Below are 21939 nucleotides of genomic sequence, written 5' to 3'. Positions count from 1 at the left end.
GCCCCTCCAGAGATATACAGTTTTGTCTGTCTGTAATGCAGAAGAGAACAGACTGACATGATGGAAGCAAAGTGCCATATGGGGCACAAGTAGGTAATGATCAGTGACCACCAATACTAGGGAAAGGGAGAGCTCCTTCACCCGGAATGACATTAGGAGATGGAACTCCCAGGAGAAGGAGCTTCCTTCTGCTGATGGAATGAGGTTAAGTGTCTTGTCTAGAGCCATTCAACCAATGTGTCTAAAGTGACCCTTAACCCAAGTCAAGGATAATTCTTTGTCCCCTACTTAACTGTGGCTCTCTTATTCACAAATATATTTGCATATTCATATCTGTTCTTAAAGGTAACATGATTAGGATTTAATAGAAAACCATGCAAGTCTCAAGTGGTCTTCAATTTCATAAAGAACTGAACCTTTATGGAAGAGCTTGCAGACAATATAGTTATCACCTAAAAAACTAATTGCAATAAATTGTAAATTGTATTTTACAATATTTGCCTTTGGTTGATAATGCTGGATAAAGCAGACAAAGAAAGATACAATTTGGAAATGTGTTCCACTTGGATACAAGATTTGATAGAATATGTCTAAATAGAGAGATGATTTCACCTTTCTTTCTCTGCTTTATCAGTCATCCTCATCCAAGGACAAGTGTATTCTATTAAGGCCAGTTGTGTTTGAGTTATGTCAGCATCTTCTGTTAATCCATTCAAATTCCAGTCTAGGAGGGAAGCCATCTGAAATTGTGGTGTACTCTTCTTTGCCATTAATACTTGAATTTGAACTCTGTGCTTAAGTCTTTTGTTTCCTGGTCTTAGGAAATCTGGTTGGATTTTTTTTTTGTTCCATAACTGTACTTTCTTATGATTGAATGGAAGAAATAGTACTTTTTAGGAGTGTTAGAATCTAGTCTTAATTCCTCTCTCACCTCCTTATAAAGCTTTGAACCCATTCAATTGGTGTTTGTTAGTTTTTTTTAATTAAAGTAATTAATATTTTCTCTCTCTCCATACCTTATAGGAATGTTGCAAAATTGCTAAAATTATATATCTGAAAGTGTTTTGAGTTTTTTGGAGAATTTTGAAAACTAAGGACTTCCTTCTTTGCAAGATCTGGCTATGAAGTAATGAGACTGATTTCCTTCTCTGGCTTATGAGAAAAGGTACTCATTACTTTCTAGTCCTGTCTTGTTTAGTTAGCAATCTGGTGTGGGGATTGAGCAACAGGGGAAAAGGCCTCTCTCGAGTTAGAGGGGCCAGATTCACCCCCCTTTCTATGCAAATTATTTGACCTCTCTGGCACTCTCTAAAATGAGATAGTTGGATGAAATGGCCTTTGTAGCTCTAGAACATTGTTATTAGGAACTGAATTATTTCTATTCTTTAATTTCTAAGTATTTAAAACATAACTTTTCCTTCCTTTTATGAAATGGTATAGATCACTGAAAGCTAACTACTTGTCATTAAACTTTCTTTTGCTCATTTTAAAATTCAATTCTTTTCAGGCAAAGTGAGATGCTACACATTTTAAAAGTTTTTTCTATTGAAGAATTTATTTTTAAGCATAAGATGTAAAGCTTTGCCCTTGATAATTTGAAGGTGAATTTATTCTCAACTATATGATGTCTTCCCTTTCTTTTTCTGAGCCAAAGTAAATAACAATATTGAATTAACTAGGTTTTCCTGTTTGTTGTGTTGTGATACATCCATTATCTACCTGTCTCAGTAGATATTAGAAGATCATTAAAAACTCTACGTTGTGGGTATTCAGATATCCCCACGGAACATTTTTGCAGAAAGCAGCCAATTGCAATTGCTTTACAAAAGTAAAGCCAATAGCAAAGCCTTCTTACTCTTCTTACTCTTACTCTTAGAGATCATCTGCCAGTTGGACAGAAATATGCACATGTCTTGCAAATGTGAATCAAAGGCTTTTATCTTTGTGTTCACCTCCATTTCTCTTAAGCAACAACTGTTTATTTCTGCTTGTGTCCATGGTCCCATCTCCATGCTGGAGAAAGCTTTGTTCTGAATTAACAGGCACAAAAAATCCCATCGGGGATGTGATTTTCAGGTCACACAGGTTTGAAGTCTCCAGGTCATTGTGACTGTTTCCTCTCCTTTTCCCTCTAGCCTGTAACAGCCATCATCTTCCCCTGGTTTTCTCTTAGTGGCCATATCAATTCCTTTCTTCCGTTCCTACTGTGGCCACAGCCGGATGCTTTTAATGATCTGAGGCCCTGCTCCCTCAGTCCTTTTTTCCCCTTTATCATCCAATCTCAGTGGGCTTCTTCTTGTCCTCTCCAGGGACATCTCCTCCTCCAGGGCCTTCATTTTGACATTTCCTTCTCAGAAAGAGCCTATAAAGCCAGCTACTTCTTCTAACACTACTCGTACTAGCAGCTGGCATCACAATACTCTTAACAGACCATAATCTCAATACGACATTTTTTGACCCTGATGGCAGAGGCGACCCCCCATGCTCCTCAGTCTGCCCTTGGCAGCTCCTCACAGGCTGGTCCCTATCCTGCCAATTCTGGCTTCAGCCCCAGAATAAGGAAGATTATGATCTAGCAAGACCCCTTTCTTTCTTACCTTTTTAAAAATTTTTCCCCAAATATCCCACGTGCCCTCAGACAAGGATTCTCTTAAGGATGTTCCCTCTATCATTTGCTGCATTCTTCCTTCCTGCTAATTTCTGCCATCCTCTACAATCTGGCTCAAACGTAACTTCTTTTCTCATTTTCAGGAATGGCAATGTGCTCAGTCAAAGGGCTGTTTCTTCTTGGAAGAAAATGGTGAAATTATTAGTCATCAATACAAAGTCCACTTATCCCAGCGGTCCTCAGTTTATCTTACTATTAGACCACTGAACCTCAGTCAAGAAGAAGGCAAGTTTGTAATTTCTATCTTTTCTTTTAGAAAGTTGGTGAACAGATGTCATCATTACAAGTGTTTGAGGCATATTCCATGTTCCTATTTCAGGAAGAAATCTACTCCTATAGTAGTAAGAGTGTATGAGAATCTGGAGTTCCAAAGTCTTGGTACCAATAATAGAATTTCTTTAGTTACCTTACTAAAATATGGATTTTTTTTTTCATTTTGAATCTATAAAAGAAGGGGAAAGCTGATGCCTTTTGTTAATTGATGATTTTTAGGGGGGTTTTAATAAGCTTGAAAAAATGGGAAGCATTGAAAATCCTACTCTCCCCTCAAGTTAAGTGATTCTGGAATGATAAATATTGGATAATATATTTTTTCAAAGCTCAAGGAACCACAAAGCAATGAAATTACCATTATTTCGGATTCTAAAAACTTAGGTCAAACTGATTAGTCATAAATGGTCCTGCTCCATTGGTATATATAAGCAAAGGATTTTATTAATATGTGCTACATGTGCTTTGCATTGCTTGTTCATTTCTTGTTAGGAACCTTTCAACAGCTTGGGGTGTAAATATTTCTATGTAAGGAGTCTTCTGATTGCTCTATTATGTACACACATATTGTAGCAACATGACACTGGTGTGTATTTATATACATATACACATATTGTATCAATATAACACTGGTGTGTATATATGTGTATATATACATACACACACATGAACACACTTTATAGTGGACTGTTTTATTCATGTAGGGAACCCTTCATGTAAAAAACTCTTCATTACTGGAAAATGGCAACTTCCCTGTAACTTTGGCCGTTTCTTGTGTGGGAGAGCCGCCTGGGGATTCAGAGCAGTCGCCTGGCCTGCCCAAGGCCACACAGCTCCCGGACTTGTTCTTCCTGCCTCTTCCCCATTTGCCCATTTCCTCCCAACCTTGGACCTAAAATGGTCACTATGAGGCGTTTCCATGGTCCATTATGGTTCGTTAATGTTTTCGTCATGCACGGCACATTTTAGTGGTCTGTGGCAACTCACAGTTTTGGTCCTAAAGCAGAAATTTCAGGCTGTTACCTTTCTCCCTACCCTAGAGAGGTAGAGAAAAATCTCTTTTGGAAACTATTTCTAGTTTCCAGTACTCTCCATTTTTATGGAGTTTTATTTTTAATCATAGGGTATGAATTTATTAAACAGAAAATAATAGATAATACGAGTAACTAGTATTTATGTTTAGTAACTCAATAAACATTAAGTACCTGCTCTGTGCCAGACAGTGTGCTAAGTGGTGGGGATACCAAGAAGAAAATGAAAGACCAGCCCCTGTTTTCAGGGAGCTTAGAGTCTAGTGGGGAGACAGAGAACACACAAAGAGAAGCCAGAAGGGATGTGGGGAGGAGTTCAGAAGAGGCAGAGGTACTGATAAAAAGTACCGAGAGCCTGCTGTGGGCCAGGTGTCCAGCTGAGCTCTTATCAGTTATGCTCTCATGGGATCCTTCCCACAGCCCTGGGGGAAGAGCTATCATTATCCCATTTTACAAATGAGGCAACCGAGATAAATGGATAATTTAGGCAACTGGGTAACACCTAGATCAGTAGCCCTGGAAACCTGAAAACCTGAGTTCTTTCACACATGGACAGGCTGTATGACCCTGGCTAGGTCTGTCTGCCCCCCCTTTCCTCATTTATGAAATGGAAGTAACAAGCCCTCTGTTCCAGGTCTCTGTGAGGCTACAATGAGATGATAATTATGAAGCACTGTGGGTTTGATTTGCCACCAACATCAAAAATTATTAAATTGTGATACAGAATTGAGTCAGATAGACTCATATAGAAAATATTCCTATCTTCTAATTATGACCTTGAGAAGATAATTAACATGGACCGTTTTACCCACTGCATTATGTATATACCTCCATGCTATGTTTTTATGTCTGAAAATAAAAGGTAAAGTAGACAGTTTTTGTGAGTTTAAACAAATTTGGTGGGAGAGAACTAGGGTATATTTGCTAACTTGCAGTTACTTAAGCAAAAGGCTAACTTACTGTTTAAAGGAAGTTAAGGATTCTTTGGTTTGTTTGTAGGATCACCATCTCCTTGGTTGTCAGTGGACACTGCTTTGTATCTCTTCAAGGAAAACGAAGGCCAAGCGAACCTACAGCTCATGTGTTTTACCGAATTGCGGAATAGAGAAGTACCCATTTTTCTTTACATTTCTTATATTAATTTTTAAAATGCCAAATGTCCAAAGGTGAGGAGAGTTCAGATGTGAGGTAGAGGGGATGTATTCCGTGCATGCTGCGAATTCTCAAACTGCTTATGGAAAATTTCGTGGAAGGGTGAGCGATGGTCAGCGTGGGCTGTGGTCCCGAATGTGTCTACTGGACTAGCTTTAGGGCCGTGAACGAGTCACAAACCTTCCTGTGCCTCGGTTTCCTCATCTATTATAATGAAGATTTGGATCCATAACTCCTAAGACAAATGTTGAGTTCCTCTGCTATATGAGGCACTATGTGAGATGCTCAGAGAGATACAAACTGTTAATTGTTCAGTTGCTTCCCACAAGGAGCTTATGTTCTAATGGAGGAAACTGTAAATACAGAATGATTTTTGGGCTGGAAACAGCACTAATGTCGTGTATCTGAGACAGCCCTGGAACTGAGCCTTCAAGGAAGGCTTCTGAGATGCTGACGCTGGGGGCAGGTGAATCTCCTGCCTTTGTGAAAGTGCCCCCCAGGGATGGGGTGGCTGTAGGTGGGCCAACTTGCCTGAAATGGGGACTCTTCAACAAGCCAGAGGAGGGGATAGGGAACAGGTAGAGCCCAAGAGTTTCCCATTATAGGTTGTAGCATTTCCATTTGATTCTAGCACTACGCCTTGGGAGATGGCTCTATAGCTATACCCATTTCACAGCTGAGGAAACTTAGCTTAGCATTCAGTGCTTTATCTGGTGTTGACTCGAACCCAGTGGTCCCTCCTCTACATAAAGCTGTATATCCAATGTGACTTCTTAAATGACAGCATCCCTGCCATGTCTTTAATTATGGGTTTTAGCCTGGTTGAGGGACATAGCATCATCCCATATCTATTTTGGCATTTAATGAGTTATAACTGAATAAAAAGTAAAGATTCTCTGTGGAGCATCCTGTATACCAGGAGTACTTTTTATTTATTTTTTAGCCTCTGCCCTTTCAATCTCATAGGAATCTAATCTAATATTGGTATATTAGATTGCGTTATGAAATTTTAATCAGTACGAATTTTGCTCAGTATAGCAGCACTACTAAAATATTCTCACACGGACAAAGTTTAGTGTTTTCATGATTGATAATAGTGGCCCTTTTTTCCTAAATAAAAAGGATCTAAGGCTTTGGAAAAGTTAGTTCAGCTGCTTTTCTCAATTATCTGACCAAAAAAGAGAAAAATATCGTGTTCGCTTTCTTGACGCTTGATTTATATTTGCAAGCTTCAAAAATATACTGATATGACAGAACGGATTTTTAAAAACCTCTGTTTTACCCATGGAATTGTTCTGATTTTTTCTAATTATATATTTACTCAGAAGCCAAATATGTGAGGCAGATACATAAATGTGGCCATTTGTTTTATGAGAACTACAAAATACATCTGCTACATACCCGAAATAATACTATTCAAGGACTTACTGCAATCTCATATTTAATCTTTATATAGGCCCAACGACAGACAAATATTTCCCTGATGTAATGTTATATAAAAGTCTTTATTGTAGGCCTCCTAACAGACAAGTGTAGTTATAGGCAAGGAAATATTAAATGACAGAAGTTAATGTTTTGGCCGAACTCTTCTTCAGAGCTGACTACCAAGTTAAGTTCCAGATAAAGCATTGTCCAAAAACAATGGCTGTTCCCATTTTGTTTTAGGTAGAATGACTTTCAGATGAGATTTCTTCTCTGTAAAATGTTAGTCTATCAGAAAGCCTGTAATAAAGTTGGAATGAGATTCTGCTTGCCCTTTTATTATACACATTTCTGTTTGGGTGAAGGAGGTATAATTTGTCATATTTACAAAGAATTTTTATTTTTAGTTTCAGAATTACTTTCTTTAAAGAGAGTTTAGTAACTGGGAAAGTTGATTTTTTTTTTTTTTTCCTTTTTGCCTTCTACGGTGACATTCAGGGTCAGGGTGACTTTGGGAACAGAGGAAAGCCTTGGGAAGCCAAGGATCAGTGGGGCAGCTCCCAGCCTTTACTTCTACGCCTGGTTGCCCCTAAGCCCCCATCCAGGCAGACCAGGCCAGCCTTAGTGGGATGCCCTCAGTGATGCTGAACACCTGGGTCGTCTCCAGAATGATGGTGGAGCCCCTGTCTCTGTGAGAGAGGCCAGGCTAGGTCAGAAGGATGCTCAGGGGTCAGGCTCATGCCCTTGGGGCACAAAAACCTGCCTCTGGTCTCTGGGAGGAAGCCACTGGCTCCCCTGACTTCTCCAGGCCTCAGTGGGCGGCCCAGAGGAGAGCACACTGGGTCTGAAGACCTGAGTTCAAATGTGACCTGTGTGACCCTGAACAGATTCCCTGATGTCTTTCTGCTTCAGCTGAAGAATACCTGCCAGGCTGCTCTGGGGGAGATCCTACTTATGAGTGTTTAGTGCAGGCAGAGGACAGGTGGCTCTGGGCTCAGCCCTCCTACCAAGAGCCCTGTGGGAGCTGCGGTCCTGCCCTCCCATGGTCACGGCTCTGCCGTTGATCATTTCAAAGCTTATGCCATTCAGGCCTGAGAAGGCAGCATAGAGATGGGCCCCTTTGTGCCGGAGCCACCAAAGGGGAAGCTTTCTGGGCTCACAAAAAGCCATTTTCAGAGGCAGGTCATGCTAAGTGAGCCCATCGAAGACACATGGACAGACACAGACCACGTTAGTGACCATCGCAGGTAGACGGCCATGGTGACATCATCGGCCCCATTGGCCCCTACACAGACTAGAGACCTGGTATGAGACGTAGAGCGAGTTCTTCCTCGACGGGTCCATGAGAATTAGCTCGTACCTCCTGCTGCACTCGACCCCTTGTTCTAAAACATGACCGCACCAGTGAAGTCTCGCCTACTTCTCATTAGTCCGGCTCACACAAACAGGGTGCTCTTTTAAAGACTATTCTTGTAATTCTAGTCATTTCACTCATCATAGTTGAAACTCTTTAATTTATTGCATTCTGCTTTGTCTTCATTACATTTTTATCATAACAGGAAATTGCAGCTTTCCTTTAAGAGCACTGCTGCTTATAAAATAACACTAATTTTTAATTAGACATGTTTCCATACAAGAGGGCATTGAACTAGAGCCCTTTCAGCTCTAAATCAATATAATATCAAATGGCATTGAAATCAATGTGAGAGTATACGGGGTTTTTCCACCGTGACAAAATACCTGTTTTATGGGTCGCTTTTGTCAAAGAATTTATCCCCTACTACCAGCATTCTGCCAGTCAGCCTTTTCCATTGCTAGGCTGTCCTTATGAGCAGATACAGAGCCTTTCTCCCTTGGTATGGGAGGACTCTTTCTCCCTTGGTATGGGAGGACTCAGGACCTCTGCCTGGATGGGGGCTTAGAGGCAACCAGGCATGGAAGGAAAGGCTGGGAGCTACCCCACTGATCCGTGGCTTCCCAAGGCTTTCCTCTGTTCCCAAAGTCACCCTGACCCTGAATGCCTCCTTGAGACTTCAGGGGCCATGGAAGGGACGCTGGTGGGTTATGCTAGTAACCAAAAGGACGGCCTTCCATTTCAGACCTTCACCTAACACAAGAAGAAGCTGAAAGGGCAACTCATGCTTCTTACTTCACTGTTTAGCAGCACAAACATTACTAAACATTTTAACTTCTGCTTTGCCGTAGGGGAAAGGGGAACAAGCATTTCTGAAGCACCTGCCGTGTGCCAGGCACTGTGCTGAGCCCTTTAGGAAGATCTCGTTTGATCTTCACAGCAGTCGAGCCAGGGAGGAACTGTGGCCATGACAGTCTATTGTCTAATTGTCTAATTTTGTCTAATGGGTCTCCAGAATGAGTGGCGATTCCTAATGGAGGGAAACGTCCTCCATTCCAGTTGTCCTCCCCCCTCACCGTGAACCTCGGCATCTCTAAGGCTGTGCCCACACGAAGCAACTCCAGCAGGAAGCCTCTGCAAAGAATGGGCCAGTTAGGAGGATGTGTAAGGATCAGCCTTAACAAATGCAGAGAAAAGGGCCATTGGAGAAGACTGGATAAAACACCAAGATATATCAGTTATTCTTTTTAGCCAGTAAACAGTGGCTCATGGAGCTCAAGAACCTTTGAATCCTGCCTTTCCCACTATGTCCCTTGTATGTTTGGGGCACGTCACTTCTCCAGCTTGTGCCTCAGTTTCCTCAGCTGTAAAATGAGGGGTTTGGGCTTTATGACTTCTAAAAGCTATGCTGTTTCTAATTCTCCTATAGTCATCAGTATCTATGAGTGGTGCATATTGGTTTGAAGCAAACCTAAAGTTAATATTTTCAAAGACTAACAGAATTCCCTTTTATTCTTTTGAAAATAGCTGTATGGATGGAGTGGTGAATTAGGATCAGGACTGTATTATTTAATTCCATTCACAACTGGCTGTTGGCTGAAGAAGGAAAAGAAACACATTACGGAGGAAGCCATGCTTGTGGGCAGAGGTGAAAAGGGAGAGTTGTTTCTTACAAAGAAGTTTAGGTAAGCCTTGTTTCTGGTAGGACTGGAGCCCCTTTGCCCAACTCCACAAGACGACAGCCCCACCCGTCAGACCAAGAAAACGGCCCGCCCATGAAGCTGGCACTCAGCTTCCGCCATGTGGCCATTTCCTCCAACAGGAACCGACCCATGCTCACCTGTGGGGCTCCTGTGTCTGTCTCTGCACAGGAAGCCCTGCTCCTGTGCCTGAGACATTCCCACACTCTTGACAGATGTCACGTATGGATGCCCAGGGCTCTAACCTGCGTTCTTTGGGGCCCGTGGGCAGGATGTCTTTTTTTTTTAATTTTTATTTAATAGCCTTTTATTTATAGGTTATATGCATGCATAACTTTACAACATTAACAACTGCCAAACCTCTTATTCCAATTCTTCCCCTCCCTCTCCCCCACCCCTCCCCCAGATGGCAGGATGACCAGTAGATGTTAAATATATTAAAATATAAATTAGATACACAATAAGCATACATGACCAAAACGTTATTTTGCTATACAAAAAGAATCAGACTCTGAAATATTGAACAATTAGCTTGTGAAGGAAATCAAAAATGCAGGTGGGCATAAATATAGGGATTGGGAATTCAATGTAATGGTTTTTAGTCATTACCCAGAGTTCTTTCTCTGGGCGTAGCTGGTTCAGTTCATTACTGCTCCATTGGAAATGATTTGGTTGATCTCGTTGCTGAGGATGGCCAGGTCCATCAGAACTGGTCATCATATAGTATTGTTGTTGACTTATATAATGATCTCTTGGTCCTGCTCATTTCACTCAGCATTAGTTCGTGTAAGTCTCTCCAGGACTTTCTGAAATCATCCTGTTGGTCATTTCTTACAGAACAATAATATTCCATAACATTCATATACCACAATTTATTCATCCATTCTCCAACTGATGGGCATCCGTTCAGTTTCCAGTTTCTAATCACTACAAAAAGGGCTGCCACAAACATTCGTGCACATACAGGTCCCTTTCCCTTCTTTATAATCTCTTTGGGATATAAGGTGGGCAGGATGTCTTTTACAACTTTGAGTGATTCCCTTTTTGTGACACCCACTCTGCACCTCTCCATTTCCCTCCGGGTGATCTTCACTTCTGGTTCATAAAACACCTGAAGAATCCAGCCCTTGGAGTTCTAGCCCCATTGGACATAAGGGTGTTAGACCCTGCTCCTTTGTTGCAAGGAGAAGCTTGGGGTCATTAAAAGAATCATGCAGGTTTTTCCAGAGGCAATCCTGGCCTTTCTCTTCCTCCTGCTTCTGTACCTATAAGCATTGTTAGGTAATAGACCCATTTTTAAATCTTAGATGCTTTATTAATGCTTTAAAAAAATTTTTTTTGGCTGGTAACTGTCATTTTCCAACAATCAAATACAGACAAACAAATCAACATCCTGATCATGTTTGAAAACATTTGCCTCCTTCCCCACATGAATGGGGAATGTTTGCTACCTCTTTATCATGAGAAGGGAGCCATGATTTATCATTCAGTCTTCAGAAGTCCTATGTTATTGGTCATTGCAATGATTATAGAGTCCTGAAGCCTCTCATTGTTGCCTTTACACTAAAATTGTTTTTCTTCACTCTACAAATGTTCATCTAAATCTTGACAGATCCTACTGGGAGAGATTGGCCAGCACCTCTTCTGCCCGAGACCGTCATTGCTCTAGACACAGAAAGCATAAGAAGTGTTTAACATTCTCTGGAGAAGCCGGTGGCCCGAAGCCAGCCGCAGACACCCTTCTTCTCCTGGGCAGCCAAATCACTGGGCAGGGAGGCTCTGGAGATGGCTCAGTGGATGGGCCTCTAATAATAGTCCAAAGCCACTTTAAATGATATTGTCTTGTTTCTTTTTCTTTCTTTCTTTTTTTTTTTATTCTTCTCCTTTCTTTTAACATTGATAAATGAGTCTGTGGCACTTGTAACCAGGCTAACCTTAATGCTCCTCAGCTGCTATATATCTTTGTAGACAAAATATGTCTGTTTTCCTAGGTCACCCAGTGAGCTCTGAGGCTCCTTCTAATTCTAGGGGCTTGTGCGTCTCAGTTTGTGTAAACAGATGAAATGGGAACTACTGAAAACAACTTGGTAATAAAACCAATACCTTTTTATGTTTTAGGAATAAGACATCATGCTGTCGTTTTTTTTCTTTTTGTCTATTTGTTTTAGATCAGCTTTATCAGACATATTTGATATAATTGATTTAGATGGAAATGATCTTCTTAGCCTTGATGAATATAACTTTTTTGAACTGAGGACAAGTGGTGAGAAATGTGATGAAGATGCTTGGGCTATCTGCAAAGGTAAATACACTTTTGCTTCTTAAAATAGAACGTCAATATAAATAAAACCACTAAGTCATTTTTCTCTTTGCTCTGTAGTAATATGACAAGGAGTGTCTTTCAAAACTGTTGATTTACTGTTTTTCTTATTTTTGTGGTATAGACTGAAAGGGTCTCCAACTGGAAAGGGAGGTTAAAATGCTGTTTGGGGCAATTCCAGTTTTTAGGCCTCTGCCTTAATGTGTAAAGTAATCAATGCCCATTTATTTTGTTTCTGCCGAGATGACGTACCTTCTCATAGTTTGTGTTCTGTCAGGTGAGATCTCATAGAATTGAACTATATAGAGAATGGATGTATAAAGAATAATCACAGGGGTGGGGAGGAGGCAATGCATCCCAGGTCCAGGGGAGATGAGTGAGCCCACTAGAGACAGAGATTGGCTGAAGGGTCCTGTCTGAGGGCCTGTGGATAGGAGAATCCTGGAGAAGCATAAGATCACAGGGAGGTTAGAAGTGGGGCTGGTTATGAAAAGAGCCAATTACCAAATGGAAAAGGTGATATTTGATCTTGGTGGTAATAGGGAACATGCTTGTGAGCGCCTCATGTGTTTATACCTGTGCTTGACGACAATCACTTTGGCAGTTGAATAAAGAATGGATTGGGATGGGGAGAGGCCCGGGGTAGTTAGAAATCTTTTTAAATAGTTCAGGCAAGAAGCAATCAGGATCTGAGTTAGAATTATGGCTATGTGAGTGGAGAGAGGGGAATTATATATAAGAGAAATAGTGTAAGGTAAGATTTAGTTTTAAAAAAATGGATATGGGATGAGGAGAATGCTGTGATTATGCACCTGAAAAGCTGGAAGCCTACGGATATCCTCAGCAGGAGGTTTGAGATGATAGGGATGACAAATTCTCTTTTGGACATACTGAATTTCCAATGTGTCCAGAAAATCCAATTTTAAGGGTTTACTAGGTGTAGGTGATGTCAGACCCGGTGCTCAGAAGAGATACTTGGGCCACATATATAGATCTGGGAGGAATTTGTTTAGAGATGAGTGTTAAATCTGTAGGAGCTGATGAGACCAACCAGTGAGAGAGTTTAGAGCAGAATGTGTCATGGACTCCTTTGACAATCTACTGAAGCCTTTGGTCTCCTCCATTTTTAAAATGCATAAAATAAAATACTGAGGATTACAGAGGAAGCCAATTATATCAAAATAGTTATCAAAATGTTTTTTAAAAACAAATTCATGGACCCTGGGTTAAGAATCCCTGGTGAAAAGAATTTGTTATGCCAGGTCAGTTAAAAGTGTTTATCAGGGAGGATAAAGTACTGAAGAGGGCGAGGGCCCGGGAGCTGCTGCTGAGGAGGGAGGGCATTCCACGCAGAGTTTGTAGGGAAGCCTCCCTGTTGTTCCCCATGCGTCTTTCGGGGGGAAAAAAAAAGCTTGTTGGTGCCTTCTTTGTAAATTTATAAATGTCCATTATACTCTTTACAGATGAACACTCATATCCTAATGGCTTATATAAATATTTGAAAAAATAATTGAATCACATAGTGCTTCTTTTCTCCTAAAACCAGAGAATTTTGATACAAAGAAGAATGAACTGACAAGGCAGGGATTTATGGATCTCAACCTAATGGAAGCCAGTGATCGAGAAGGAGATCCTAGTGATCTCTGGGTGACTCTGCACTCAATGGGTTTCAACAAAGCCCTGGAAATGGTAGAGGTAAAAAAGTGTTTAAACTTTGCCATGTTTTTCATTTAGAGCCTTTTTCTTTTTCACCCACAAAGCCCCTGACTTGCTAGATGAAGTTTATGTGTGTCGTAAACTTCAGACAAAGCTCCCAGATCCTTTCGTCCTGTACCCATTCCCATTCAGTACATTATGAGTCTTGCCAGTCTCATATACAAAAATGGGTCTTGCTAAGATTGCCAGTATTTTAAGAGCTGCCTCCAAGATGGACAGGACAAATGGACAAGTGCATGACTTCACAGGTATGGACAATGTAGCCAGAGATGGTTTAAATCGCTAACATGTTTGTAGAGACCTCCTCGTAGTTTCTTCTTACCCCCAAAAACATGATCTGTGATTCTAGTGATGGGAGGAAGAATGATTTCTTTAGAAATAGGAGAATTCTGGTATTTGGCAATAGCTTCTTCCTAACCTGGTACACACAAAGAGTGATTCATGGCAAATCTGAAATTAAGGTATCAAGCCTTTCTATTTCTGAACTAAGTTGGCCCACTCTGGCCAGGACCTAGATCAGAACAAGTTTGTGCATTGATTTCTTGAGATGGGAATGTGGATTGTAGGATTAGCACTGGTGTTGATCTATTTGGGGCTTGGATCCTACTAGTTTTTAGTTACATTCCTGTTTGGGAACCACTTAAAATACAACAGTCAATCCAGACATTTTTCACCAAAGGGCAACAACTGTTGACACGGTATTACAGAATTCAGAGTTACATGGGATCTAAATGGCACTTAGTCCAAATCAGACCTGAAAAAAAAAATTGTATATAGATCATCTAATGAGTGGCCATTAGTTTTTGCTTAAAAGTCTCAAAGCAACCCATTCCACTTTTGGATAGCTCTAATTCTTAGGAAGTTTTTCCTTACCTCAAACACACAAACAGATTTAGAAAATATCTGTCCATTTTTCCTAGTTCTAACCTTTAATAACAAACAAAAGATATGATAGCTAGCCCTGAAGAAAGGTACTGAGTTCCTCATTTCCCTCTTCCCATCTTTTGTTCTTCTTGACAAGTATCTCCAGTTTCTTCTGTGACATGAAATCTCAGTCTTTCCCCATTAAGCTGACCTTCCTCTGGATGCTCTCCAGCTTATCCAGGCCCTTCTTAAAACATGGTGCTGCCTGTAATTGTGGAATGGCCAGTGGGATTGTCATCTCCCCGTACGCAGCAGCTGGGCTTCCCCTCACGCAGCCCAAAGTTACATGAACTTCCTTGGATGCTCCATTTCACTGCTGAGATGTCTCATGTCTCATGTTGAGTTTGTGTTCCACCCAGACCCCCAGAGCTGCTTCAGACAAAGTGCTCCTTGGCCATGCAGCAAACTGAGAAAGTGAAGTTTTTAACTTACAAGATTTCATATTTACCCCATGTGTGAAAAATTTAAATTTCTTTTTTTCCATATTATCTTTCTTTTATTTTCATTATTTTTAATAGAAAAAAGAAAAACAGAAAAGGAAAACAAAACAGAATAGAACATCGTAATATGTCCAGTAGAACATAGGGGAGAATTCAAAATAAATAACCAGTTCAAGAAAGGATATAAAATAGTGGAATGATTTATATTCATCTGTGTCCATCTTTTCTTTGCTTCCTTGTAGGTTGCTCTTTGTTCTCTGATCATATTTTATTTCCCTTTTCATCCCCACTACTTCCCCCTCATCAGGCTACAGTTAAACATAGATATGTTTAAATATACATATATAGATACATACATATACACATGTATATACACATATATACATATACATACAGAGCCATACACACATCCATATATCTATATATACACATACATAGAGCAGCATGCATATATAAATACTCAAACACATTTATACACACACACACTTACCCATATATAAACATTCATCTAAAATAATATTAGTATGGCTGACATAATGTAGATTTCTCTCTTGATTGAATTTTTTTTCATTTTGTCAAAGATCAATGAATACTAGCTGAATTTTTTTCTAATAAATCTCTTCTTTCCTATCTTTACTAATTCTTCTGCTTTACTTCTGTTCCTTAACTTGCCTTGCTATTATTTAACCTCCTCCCATCCTTTGCTTCCCCCTCCCCCTCTCCTTTCCCCCTTATTTCTTTATAGATTTTGAAGGGTGCTATACACTTCATTCTGTGGATTTTAGTGTTACCTGTTTAACCCGTTATCGATGTGAATAAGTTTTCATAATAATGAGCCTTCCTCTCCGCTGTAATGCTTCTGTGTCTGTTCTTCCTCTGCACCTGATTTGTATAACATAATTACTATTTTTACCTTTTCCTGGACAGTTTTGGTTTTTAGAGTCAGATCATACACAACTCTGCCCCATTGTTTCTTTTGAGTCACCCAACTGCTGATGTAGGTCTTAAGTATAGGATACATTTCTATGTTAAAAAGCAAAGAATTTGTCCATGTTAAGTTCCTTAAAATTGACCTTTGATATTTTGAATGTTACATTTTCTTTTGAGTTTGGGTTTGGTTGAAAGAAAGTCCTGAAAATATTATGGATAATTTTGCTGGATGTGATATTTTTGGCCTCAGGCTTAGTCCTTTTAATTGCTAGTATATATGATTCCAGGACCTGCAGTCTTTTACTATGGCTGCTAATAAGTCCTGTATAATTCTAATTTGAATTGTTTTTTTCCTTGTTTCTTGAAAAATTTTTCTCTTTGATCTGGAGGTTTTGAAATTTGGCAATAATATTCCTATGTGTTTTCCACAAAAGATATTTTTGAGGTGGTGATCAGTGGATTTGCTATTACTATAACAATAAAACTACTATTTAAGTTTTTCATTGTGCTCTAAAATATTATTTCATTTAATCCTCACAACAACCCTGGGAGGGAGGAGCTGTTCTTACCTCCCATTTTACAAAAGAGGAAACTAAGGCTAAAGTTAAGAGACTTGCCCAGTGTTTCAGGGGATTTGACCCACATTTTCTGACCTTCCAGGCAGCCCTCTTTTTATTTCACTATCCAACGTTATATCCCCAACATCTTTCCTCTACAGCACTTTCATAGGTTTGTAGGACTTTCAGGTTTGCAAAGAATTTTATTTGAATTAGCTTATTTAATCATTTTAATGTGAAGAAAAATGAGTTGGGATTTGGAAAGGGTTTTTTGGTTATTAAATTGAAAAAGAAGTCTTCATTTTTGTAATTGTCTTCGTGTGCTCTTTCTTTGGCCAAAAAAGAGTTGTGACCACAAATTTTGAAATAGAAAATTTAATAGGAATTTGTATTTAAGCTCTGTATGAATAAAATCGGCTTTTTAAAATATGTGAAATCTTTATTGAAAAGGAACCTTGAGTTGTTTCCATAGGTAGAGATTTTTATTTTTTTCTCCAGTTTTATCAGATGAATATGGTTGTTATTGCTTTATTGGTCAGTTTTGACTTTCCCTTGGTTTCCTTTATATTGCCAGAGGCAGAGGCGGAGAACTTGCTGTTCTAAACTCTTGGCAGGTCTTAGGCCAAGATTAACTCAAATTTATGAATGGTTTAAAATCATGAAAGAAAATGTAATAAGATTTTAGGACAGTAAAAGTCTTTGAACCAAAGGAAGAATGTACAGAAGTAAAAAGAAGCTGTCCTACCTGAACATCTTCTACTTGTAGCCTTCTCCCTTTTTCTCTGTACTTATTACCTTACCCAGGTGGATCGTTTTAAAAAGGTCAGAAGTCCAAGGCTTGTGCATTCAGGTTTATCGTGTTCACATTTCCTTGGAAAGCTAAGCTAGCCCAATTCACACCAGCTTTAAGGAAGCCCCTACTGTGCTCAGGGGGCTAGGCCAAGCATTGGGGACAGAAAGGACATGGTACATCCCCTTAAGGAGATGGAAGAGAAAAGAATGGGAATGTGTTCTAATAAACAGTGTGATAAGAATGAACACAATAGTTTTCATGAATAAAAGCAGAGGAAGGGCAGTGACACGTTCTGTCCCAGAACACAAAAGTTTAAAAGATCAAATAGTGTTTTTCCCCCCTTTGCAGGCTTGCCCATTCATCATTGACATCCACGCAGAGAAATGCCGGCCCAGAATTAAAGCTGTTCACATGGGATCGGGCACTGGTCATTTTGAGAAAGCCATTTGCAAGTCTGTCATTAGCAAAGGCGATGTCAAAACTATGGACCATGAGAATATCTTTCTACATACCTATAAAAGTGATTTCCGGATAACGACAGTTCTTGAAAATAAGGTATTAATTATGACTTTGCTGTCTATAACTGTATTCCACATAAACTAATACTGTCTCATTTCCTTTTTGTGATTGGCAAAAGAATTAAACTTTGTTATATCAGTATTTTAAAATATTCCTAAGAAAGCTGTTTTTCCCCTTTCTAGTTCCATGGGATTCATAATTTAGGGCGGTTATTAATTTTTTATTCAGAAAACTTATCAGAAATTAGAGGAGAAAAAGCATGGATTTATAACCTTCCTTGATAGTTAAATTAATATATATTTCAGTTTGGCACAAACAGAATCATTCAGGTAGATTTAGAGCTGGGTTTCTGGAAGTTATTCAAGTCAACATAAAGGTTAAAGGTAACTTTAAGGTTACTATGTGCCCAAGAGAGTACGTATTTAGCTGTACCAGCTGCCAGCTTCAGGGCCCCAAGGCCAGGCCTAATTTGGACTCAGTCCTGGAAGGGAAGGGAGTGAGTGAGTGCTCATGCAGGGCCTACTATGTTCCAGGCACTGTGCTAAGGAAGCACTTTGTGGATATTGCCTCCTTTGGCCAATCACTGACCGCCCAACTCTATGGTCAGTCCTGGGGACATGGAGACCATCCCTGCTCTTGGGGAACCATCCAGAGAGGCAAGCATCTTTGCAATTATGGAAAATGTAGCGAGGAGAGAGCAGGCCCAGGACAGGCCTGGCCGCTGAGGGATGCCCCGTTAATGGGCGGGACTCGATGAAGTTGCATTCACCTCCTCCTTCACCATCACTAGTTTACCCTGATCATTAACCGTGTTCCAAATATTGGTGTTTCAGCCTCCAGGCATCCGAGGCTGGCCCTTTTCTGAACATGGTCACCTGTGAATTACATGGCCTTTTCCACCTTTTTTCTGTGTTATTTCTGGTATTTCTGGGGGACTTAGACACCACAGGGAACCCAAGAAGCCCGAGGCCGCCCTCTGCTTTAGAAAGCCAGCAGTCTCCTTGGATGGGTAGCCATTGCTCCCTGTAACACTCAGCTGTTGGGTATTACTGTGAGGTGCATCAGGGTTTCAGAAACAGAAGGCTCTGTGGGAAGAGAGGGGAGGAAGGGGGAGCAGAGCCCGGGCCCCGGAAGGAGCAGGGGCTTGTTCATGGAGGCGGGGGTCCCTGACCATGTTGGGGAAGAGGCAGAAGGAGCATGCTGGGCACTCGACTGCAGGATGGGAAAGCCCCGGATTGTCATAATTATGTCAGAATTTATGATGTACTAAAGTCTAGAATAAAATTATCATCTTTCTTTTTTTTATATAGTCAGAAAAGAAAGTGATTATTCATGTCAACAATGAGTTAAGTAAAAACTGCTTAAATAACAGAGGTCTCAACATTTTCGCTGTGGAGGTGGCGCCCAAGTCTACAATGGTAAATAATTCTCTTTTCTATGTGACACTTTTAGAAATGTTTTGGGGCATCTCACTCCTGATGGAGTCATGGCGGATGTTTTGGGGCGTTTTACTCCTGCTGAGGTCATGGTGGATATTTTGGGGTGTTTCACTCCTGCTGGGGTCATGGCAGATGTGCTCAGGAGAAAGAAGACGAATCCTAATCTAATGACAGTAATCAGCCCCATATTCACATGGATATTCTTAGCGCGCTACCCAATGAGTTGGGAATTTTAGGCTGCACTCTGCCACAGGTCATCTCTGTCCCAGGCCAAGCAAATCACTCTCCTCTGTGTCCATTTTGTAATTTGCATAATGGAAATGAAACCTCTTCCACCTACTCCATGGACTGGTCAGAAAGCTTGAGATGGACCAAGAAATAAGCCCTCGTTTTCATAGAACTCTACAGTTGACAAAACCTAGAACAACCCAGTGAAATATATACTAGAGGTTTGGTTTTATCCATTGCACAGGTGGGGAAACTGAGGCCTGGAGGGTGGAGCCTACAGTCCCAAAAGGAGGAGATTGCAGAGCTGAAAGCTGACTAGATAGTGTGGTGGAAATCCCAGATTCAGATTCAGCCTGAACCACCATCACTGTAGCAGTGTGTCCTGCCCATCGCGGCGGCCTCTGTGATCCTCCCAGGACTCCTCAGCCAGTCACCAACCATTAATCACCTCCTGCATGCCAGGCAGGATTCTCAGTACTCCCCCTCGCTTCCCTTCTGCCAGGGCAGGACCTGATTTGGTGTGAGCATATCCTTCAGACCCTCCATGGTGCGTTCTGAAGCAGGAGATCGCCTCTGTCACAGAGTAGTCAGTGCCGGGGTTGCCCCAAGAAGAAGGCGCTCCCTGTCCCGGTGCTGACGGATCCTGTTTGCCTTCGCAGGTGTGTCAGCACGTGGTGCCGATGAATGAGCGCCAGGAGTGGGTCTATAACTGTGTGTACTCGCTCGTGTCTTGAGGGCCCCGCGTGGAAAGTGACTGCTCCGAGACTGCCCGAGGGCGCTGACCATTGAGTCGTGAGGACGTACCCTGGTACAAACCACTTCTCTGAGCTCCCCTCCCTCTTGGCTGTTGTGTATTGTGTGTGTGTAAGAGAGAGAGAGAGAGAGAGAGAGAGAGAGAGAGAGAGAGAGAGAGAGAGTTAAGTGTGTTGCATTTTCCTTATCTGGGTTCTAGATCCATGGCATATTTTGCTTTTTTAAAAAAATAATATAATATTTTCTTCCTGATTTGTAATAGTGTCAACCGATTGTAAATAAGTCTTTGGCACAGCAACATTAAATGATTTATTTTATATAAAATAGCAGATATTTAATTTGTCTTATTCAGTTAAAGATATGATCCACAGACCCTTAAAATGTGCTTATATTTAAAATAGGTATTAAATATATTTAACCTAGTGTAACAGGACAGCACCAGTCCTTGAAAAGCTATATTTATCAACTAGCACAGCGGGATTCTGTCCCACATTCTTCTGTAATAGAATACAAGGCCAGTAAATGTCAGCTATGAGACAGGAATACCATTATGGAACTCTTAATTATTTTTACATGCAGTATGTGCTGGTGCTTAGTTTTTGAAAGGTCACTCATTTCATTTTTGTTACACAGTTTAGACATCTGTAAAATGGGTTAATAACATCTTAATCCTGAACTGAGCATCAGGAGATTTGGGTCCTAGTTCTGGCTCTGTAACCAACTAGTTGGGTGGCCCAATTAAATCAGTTAGCTTCTACATCTGCAAGATAACGATCTACCTCTTGCATAAAAGAAGAAAAAGTGGCAACAAAATATAACTTTAGGTTTTTAATGGGATAAGAGAATGTTCCAGTCTTAACCTATACCATCAACTAGAGAACAGAGAAGAAAATGGCCCAAAATGAAAATAAAATGACTGTGTTTTGTGAATTTTTAAGAAATCCATAAAAATAAATTTATCTCATAAAAGAGGAACAATGTAAAAATTCATCAAAAATACCAGTTTCCATAATTTCATCTTTCATTTTACTTAATATTTATAACCTATATAAAGATTATAATTAGAGGATTTTATATGTAGACCACTGCCCAATAAATTATCACTAGTTTTAAAAATACATATTTATGTGAGATCCATTGTAATAGAGAGAGTTCTGGACTTGATTTATGGATATCCTTGCACTTTTAGATATGGCGTTTTGAAAAGGTATGGGACCACATGCAAGTCACTTAACCTTTCTAATCCGTAGGCAGCCTGCTAAAAATACAAATTATAGAAGACATAGAAACACTGTCATTGGAGGGTCCTTGTCACCTCCAACAAAATCATAGGTTTTAGGTATGTAGGTGTAACTGTTCTGAGGTAAAGTTTATATAAATTACACTTCACACAGTTAAATTAAGGAAAAATCCCAAGACTAATTTTAAGGTAGTTCTAATCATCTAAAATTGTATTCATTTCCAACTAATGTGCTATCACACTTAAAAGATGAATTAGTTGCAAGGACTACAAAAGTGAAAGAAGTGAAGCAAGAGATGAAAAATGAAATTATAAGTTCAGGAGGCAAAACTTAAAGGAGAATAGTTTAGAATAGAAGATAGAGAACCTTACCCAGAAGGGGACTCCCTGAAAAATATAATGGAACAAGCAAAGCCCAGGGACTCATGACACAACAAGAAATATTAGAACAAGGACAATAAGGTATCAATTATAAATTCCCTG

The 21939-nt window shown here is 40.3% G+C and overlaps 1 protein-coding gene across 2 annotated transcripts in view; it reads left to right on the top strand.

Annotated features, from left to right (window-relative positions):
* EFCAB7 (EF-hand calcium binding domain 7) overlaps nt 1-20542 on the top strand; it is a 51490-nt gene extending 30948 nt beyond the window's left edge. For both annotated transcript variants that reach the window (XM_003767285.4, XM_012547560.3), the window contains 8 exons: nt 2752-2893; nt 4969-5078; nt 9425-9582; nt 11766-11899; nt 13464-13612; nt 17626-17832; nt 19107-19214; nt 20123-20542. In XM_003767285.4, the coding sequence (XP_003767333.1) occupies nt 2752-2893; nt 4969-5078; nt 9425-9582; nt 11766-11899; nt 13464-13612; nt 17626-17832; nt 19107-19214; nt 20123-20197 (1083 nt within the window). In that variant the 3' untranslated portion in view covers nt 20198-20542. The remainder of the gene's footprint in view (nt 1-2751; nt 2894-4968; nt 5079-9424; nt 9583-11765; nt 11900-13463; nt 13613-17625; nt 17833-19106; nt 19215-20122) is intronic.
* The last annotated feature ends 1397 nt before the right edge of the window (nt 20543-21939 follow it).

This window comes from Sarcophilus harrisii, chromosome 4, assembly GCF_902635505.1.
Source record: "Sarcophilus harrisii chromosome 4, mSarHar1.11, whole genome shotgun sequence".
In the NCBI taxonomy this organism is placed as follows: domain Eukaryota; kingdom Metazoa; phylum Chordata; class Mammalia; order Dasyuromorphia; family Dasyuridae; genus Sarcophilus; species Sarcophilus harrisii.
The sequence above is the reverse complement of the archived record's forward strand: the minus strand, read 5'-3'. Positions and strand labels throughout refer to the sequence as shown.